This window comes from Physeter macrocephalus, chromosome 21 (assembly GCF_002837175.3).
Source record: "Physeter macrocephalus isolate SW-GA chromosome 21, ASM283717v5, whole genome shotgun sequence".
Taxonomy (NCBI): Eukaryota; Metazoa; Chordata; class Mammalia; order Artiodactyla; family Physeteridae; genus Physeter; species Physeter macrocephalus.
In genome coordinates this window covers 78,805,156-78,811,763 of record NC_041234.1, presented here as the reverse complement: position 1 = coordinate 78,811,763, position 6,608 = coordinate 78,805,156, and the positions used below count along the sequence as shown (strand labels likewise).

General features: G+C 43.6%; 1 protein-coding gene across 2 annotated transcripts; it reads left to right on the top strand.

The window, feature by feature from the left end:
- The first annotated feature begins 4,129 nt into the window (after positions 1–4,129).
- On the top strand, positions 4,130–5,644 carry BEX3 (brain expressed X-linked 3). Of its 2 annotated transcripts, none has more exons than XM_007118028.1 (3): positions 4,130–4,238; positions 4,622–4,699; positions 5,078–5,644. In XM_007118028.1, the coding sequence occupies exon 3, from the start codon at positions 5,090–5,092 to the stop codon at positions 5,396–5,398; it is 309 nt and encodes a 102-aa protein (XP_007118090.1). In that variant the 5' UTR covers positions 4,130–4,238; positions 4,622–4,699; positions 5,078–5,089; the 3' UTR covers positions 5,399–5,644. The 2 variants fall into 2 exon arrangements, with proteins under 2 accessions (XP_007118090.1, XP_007118089.1); XM_007118027.2 differs by having other exon boundaries at positions 4,141–4,238; positions 5,032–5,644.
- Positions 5,645–6,608: the final 964 nt, after the last annotated feature.

The window sequence follows — 6,608 nt, the reverse complement described above, 5'->3', positions numbered from 1 at the left end:
CCCCCTCCCCATATCCTCAAGTCCATGCTCTAGTAGGTCTGTGTCTTTATTCCCGTCTTACCCCTACGTTCTTCATGACCTTTTTTTTTCTTAGATTCCATATATATGTGTTAGCATGCGGTATTTGTTTTTCTCTTTCTGACTTACTTCACTCTGTATGACAGACTCTAGGTCCATCCACCTCAAGGACCTTGTTGTTTAACCTTTCTACATATAGCAGTTTTCTTCTTGGTTCTATGTATTTTAAAACACCAATATCACTTTTGATTCAGAGTCCTCCTCATCCCTCTATGAGATTTATCTTTCTATCTAGAGTCTATCTATCTATCTATTCTTTCTATCTATCTTTCTATCTATCTATCTATCTATCTATCTATCTATCTATCTATCTAGAGTCTATCATTTAGATAGACTCTAGATAGATAGTTTTATTGATTATAAGGTTTATAGACTGATTGATTACAAGTTCACATGATTATGTAGACTGGGAAGTCCCATGGTATGCTGTCTACAAGCTGGAGAGCCAGCAAAGCCAATGGTGTACTTCAAAGACCTGAGAGCTGGAAAGCTGACATGCAGGTGCCAGTCTGAATCAGAAGTCCTGAGAACCAGGAACACCAAGGGCAGGATATCAAAGTCCCAGCTCAAGCAATCAGGCAGAGAATTAATTAAATCTTCTTCTGCCTTTCTGTTCTATTCAGGTCCTCAATGGTATTAGATGATGCCAACTTACATTGGGGAGGGCCATCTGCTTTACTTGGTTCAACAATTTAAATGCTAAATTCTTCCAGAAACACCTTCACAGACACACCCAGAAATATTATTTAACCACATATGTGGGCATCCAATGGCCTAGTGGACACATAAAATTAACAATCACACCCTCCTTCCCTGTGTTTACTCAGATGACTTGAGAGTTTGAAGACGGATAAAAAGACAACTCTTTATGTGAATATCTAGGGTAAGATTGCTATTCCCACGTGATTAATCATCACTGAAGCTCAAGTCTGATTCCTAGAGAACCTGCTGATAAGGACTCACATCCAAGGAGCTCCCTTCCAAGTGTCTCCTTGGAAGACTGGGCCATATCTTGCATGTGACTCTTATAACCTTCACATGGCTTTCCTATGATTCATAAGTCTCTTTGCCCTACTCTGTATCAGTTACTGGTAAATCTGTATCTCAATAACTCCCCACTCCCCAACTCTGGAACCTGTAGGCATGGTAGGATTTATTTTTCATGCTTCTCCAGAATTGGGAACTTTGGTAGGAGGTCAATCTTAGCCCTTTCTCTACCTGGCCACACCACCACATCATCTCTCCAAAATGTTCTTTCCAGTCTCCTATAGCATCTGGGTAGCTCAAAATCCCAATGGTAATGCAGATATCCAGCAAAGGAATAAGTGAACCTTAACATTTTGTAGATATACCTAAACTTTATGTACAGTTCTTTTGGGATCCCACTCCCTTGGCTTTGGGGAAGGGAACCAATCAAGTGCCACCATCCACTATAATTACAGGAGATAAGGAGAGGAAATAGGTTCTTTTCACGAATACTGCACTTCCCCAAACATGAACCCAGTCTCCTCCTTCCCAGTATTACACTACTCTTCTATTATTTTAGGGTAAAAGCCATCAAACCAGTTCACCCTCTCTCTGTCCTTCAGGGCACATGAGTCCCAAACTAAGACTCTTGTGTCCTTCTAACTCAGCCTTAGAAATTAAAAAAATTTTGTTCTCAATAGGTTGTTATCTTCAGCTCCTCAGAAAACACCAAGGACAAAAAAAGATCTCAATCAATACCTCACAGCATTTTAGTGAAGATAACATCTTTCCAGGACAATTTTCACCTATCTTTAAAAGAGCACTTCATTACAACTAATCTCCTATGTAGCATAACATCTAATCTGGAAAAATATACAGATGCATGTTTTCCATCCAAGAAAATTTGGTGGTTTCAAGCAAAAGACTTATCCAAGATGGGTCAAAAAGATAATAGCGAAACATTTAGCCACTGAGAGAACTAAAAATCCACTTTTTAAACTTTGTATTCAATGGTTATGTCATAGTGGTTTGTCTACTTTCAGCGGATTCTTTCTAGGTAATTCCTAATTTTCATGAAAGCTTTTCCATATTGCTCTAAATACAGTCCTCTGAATGAAAAGCAACCTATTAGCCTTAGTAGTGGATGTATCAGTCAACAAATATTCACCAATCACCTACTTGGTACAAGGAATTCTATAAGTCACTCACTGGCTTTGCAAAGTAGAAGACAGCAGATGTGTTTTGGGCTCTCACAGATTTTAAAGACAAGTGGATCTAGCTAAGGACAGAACTATGCTTTGCCTACTCTTCAAATCTTGTTAGAAGCCATCTAATAATAGTAAAAAAAAAGTAATGAATCAACTTTCATTGATGGTTCTTTAGGGTCTGTGGTACATACTTGAAATATGTGATTTATTTCTTCTAACAACCCCTGTTTCACAGAGGAAGCACAGAGACCTTGATAAGTAATTGACCCAAAGTCATACATCAAGTAAGTAGCAGAAACACGATTTAAACCCAGACATGTCTGATACTACAGCTCATGCCTCTAATCAGCATCCTTCCAGTGGATATCATTAATAGAGCTATCTATACGAAGAGTTGCTAACAGTGAGACAGAATCCAGGAATCACTAGCATTCCTTTAAAAGACAATTATTTTGTAATTTGAGCTTTTGGAGCTATTTGTCAATATTTCTATATATCTCATATATATAATTTTATATATTTCAAACTACATATGCAGTAGGCATATACTCTTTCTTTATTCAATGTCCCAGCTAGTTTAGCAGGGTAGGAGATTACATAGTAGTTTGGAGCCAAAACTAGAGGCTGTAAGAATTTGCCTGGCCTGTCTTGACTCAGTACATATAACTCTTTCGGTTCCTTTAACACAACCAACACTTTTTAATTTTTTTAAATAATAATGCCACTTTCCTAAAGACATCTCTATTTTCTAACCGTGATAAAAAAGAAAGTTTTCAGTTATTTCAAGTTGAAACAAGGAACAGTTACACTCAAGATGAGTTTCAAGTTTAATTGCTTCTCATACTCCATGCTTATTTCTAATATTTTTTGGAAACATTCACATTAAAAAGCAAATGTCTTTGGAACTTTTGCCTATTTTATACTTAACTTCTGAGATCATTCTAAGGAGATATGTGTAGGAGTGGTTTGGAAGGTTTGGAAAGGAAAGCAGAAAATAAAAAGGCTCCTTTTCTCCAAAGACTGTGGTATCAAGAACATCACATTACATTTACATAAAATGGCCAAGGTCTGACAACTGGACTTCTACCTGAAGATTTACTTTACAGATCATTTTGAAAATACCAACTGTATTCATGAAGATGCTTGTATTTTTTCAAAACAAAATTTCAAAATAAAATAAAATGTTTCAAAAGTGTTGTTGATGTGTGGAGCCCAGAGAAAATATTTTCTGGGTGGTACAGGTGAATGTAATCAAACAATGAGGTTTTTCATCCCTTAAGATGAAGCATTTCTTTCAAAAATGAAACCTCATAATTTTTAATTTTTTGATGGCGCGCTGATTTTCTTAAAAAGGAAATAAAGAGAAATTATTAGGAAGGATATATATTATACACCCCACTTCTCCTCGCCTCTCTGACAAGTCCCTTGCTCCCTCCTCATCCCAGCCCTCAATCTAAATTTCCTAGAAGGGTATGAATTCAGGGGACATGGTGGGCAATGGTGGCTGTGCACATGCAGCCTGTGTGTGGCAAGTGAGTGGGGGCGGGGGGCCCCGCGGTTAGCGAGAAGAGAGAGCAGGAAAAGCCAACGCCAAAGCCTGGGGTGGGAGTGGGAGAGGTGGAGGGTGTTGCAGACCCTCCCTGGTAACCAGAGAAGGGCAAACTCCAACCGCAGGGAGGTGATGCCACTTGTGGGCTCTCAGATTGGAGAGGAGCAAGATGAGTGACAGAGCGGTGCGCGCTGTGGCCCTGCGCACAAACAGGCGGAGGGGGCTGTCTGTGTGTGTGCACTAGGCTGGAGGGGGGCGCTCCTGCTGCATCGGCCGCAGGAGTTGGGGGAGAGCTCGGCGGTGACGCGAAGCCCTCACGTGACCGCGAGCTGCAGAGCGACGCAGCCTTTGGTGCAGTCGTCACTCGTGTCTGGGTACCAGCTCCCCGCTGCCCTGCGCACGGCGGGCTGGCATCGGGCCCGGGGGAAGCGGAGCAGGTAAGGGCCCCGGGGCCCGCGCGCTGACGCCAGGGCTGCAGCGGCCAGCCAACCCCAGAGGCCGGCGCAGGGGTTCAGCGCGGCGGGTCCCGGCGGGCTCTCTCCACGCCTCGGCTTTCTTGGGAACAGAAATGGGGGCCCCCTTGGGTGGGGGTGCAGGGACGGCAGGGTTCCAGGGAGGGCAGCAGAGCAACTAAGAGCGATGGGAAATCATTCCTGAGTTCCTGCAGGGCAATGGTGAACCCGGGAGGGGGCGGGGATGGGAGCGGCTGAGGGTGGGGGCGGAGGACGCGGGGAGGGAGGGGTTGGCGGGGGCGTGGGGCCGGGAAGGGGCCGAGAGCCCGGCTGCAGCAGCCCACTGCTCCCACCCCGCCCCTTTGCAGGTCTGCGGGACTAGGCGTCGCGGCGGCGCACTTGTGGCGAGAATCAGGAGGAGCAGGAGACAGCGAGGATAGGCCCAGGTCGGTGCGGGGGGTGCTGGTGCAAAGCCAGTCTGAGACCCCTTCCTAACTCCCCCAGGCCCTATCCCCCGTCCTCCATTTTGGTGCCTGCTGCGCTCTGGGAAAGAATCCTGGGAAAAGAAAAATGGTGGGCTTTGGGTTTGGGGGAGGGAGAGAAAAGGAGAGAGCTGGGGAAGGGGCTCAAATTGGAGGCTCCCTAGAAGGCGCACGAGGCTCCTGAGGTGGGAAAAATAAATTTTAAAAGTCTTTGATATCAGGGCTCTGAATCCTGCTGGTTAGTGCACCAAGCATTCAGTCTCTCTCCTTGCCTTTGTCTTACTTGTTGTTCAAAGAAAAATAACCAGGGAAAAAAATCTCATCATGGCAAATATCCACCAGGAAAACGAAGAAATGGAGCAGCCTGTGCAGAATGGAGAGGAAGACCGTCCTTTGGGAGGGGGCGAAGGCCACCAACCAGCAGGAAATAATAGACGGGGACAGGCTCGCCGACTTGCCCCTAATTTCCGATGGGCCATACCCAATAGGCAGGTCAACGATGGGATGGGTGGAGATGGAGATGATATGGAAATGTTCATGGAGGAGATGAGAGAAATCAGGAGAAAACTTAGGGAGCTGCAATTGAGGAATTGTCTGCGTATCCTTATGGGGGAGCTCTCTAATCACCATGACCATCATGATGAATTTTGCCTTATGCCTTGACTCCTGCCATTTTCCATGAGATTAATACTGTGATTCCCACTGTTGTTCTCCTTTTCCTTGCGTTTTCCTGATATGCCTTTACTGATCCGTTTGCTGTGAACCTTATGTAATTTCCATGTGTCAGGTGGGTTCTTGTGTTACCAGCTTCTAATTGGAGATTGCCTTGTCACGCAATCTAAGTTTCTGTCAACAGTAGAGTTTCACCCATTTGCATGGAAAATGTAAAGTTAATAAAGCAATTAAAAATCAATCTATACATTTATTATTGTCTCATTAAAAAATATATATATATATTATATGAACCCTCCAAAAATCTGAAATCAAATATCCCAGGATGTTAATTGGAGCACATTTCTCTATGGTTGGATAATATGTGACTTTTTTCCCTTTAATTATCTGGAGTTTTAGAAGCAATGAAAACGGTTTTTCAGTGAGTCTGTGAATGTACAAAATAATTACTGGTTCAGCAAACTTAAAGAAAAGTGAACTTTAAGCATCTTCCAGTCTTAACTGGAAGTAAACCCTCTCTTTATTACCGATACATTCCTGTAAAGAGTCAGTCTTCTCTTCTGTGAAATGGGGAATAATGCTTGCCTTACAGGGCTGCTGAGTGGAATATATGAGGTGTGGAACTGTGTTGGGCTGCCTCCTAGGCAACTACCCAGCATTTAGCAGGACCCTGGCCCTCATCAGATACTTGGGAAGTACTAAAGGGAGTTTTCATCCAGGCTCACTAGTCAAGAGAGCAAAATAGGTGGGTTCCACCCTGTCATTCTGATCATATTTGCAGTACCCCTATTCACCTGATTATTGCCGTATTAGTTGGGTATACTTTCCCTTTTGCTGGCTTCTGTTTCTGTTCCTGTTGCTGATGTGCTAGAGTCCACAAGGTAACAAAACCCCACTGATCTCTCTGCAGTCCCTGGTGAGATAAATCCCCCCTTTGACCTCTATAAAAGTGTGGAGAAGGCTTTTATCCTCACTTTGGAGTTATAGTCCCGAGAGTACCATTCCCATGGTTCTTGTTCTTATGTTGGTTCTGAACAAAACAGCCCTTTTGGTTTTATTTTTATGCTCCTCCTTTTGAAAACTCAAACATGAATGCACTGGGGCCCAGCTCAGGAGACACATCTGGATGCCCAGAACTGTACTACCTCAAACCTCCAAAACACAAACAGTCTGAAAGCTTTGTTTTGCCTGTGTTTCTACC

Excerpts from the sequence above, each read along its gene's own strand:
- BEX3 (XM_007118027.2), top strand. The coding sequence starts at position 5,060 with ATGGCAAATATCCACCAGGAAAACGAAGAAATGGAGCAGCCTGTGCAG.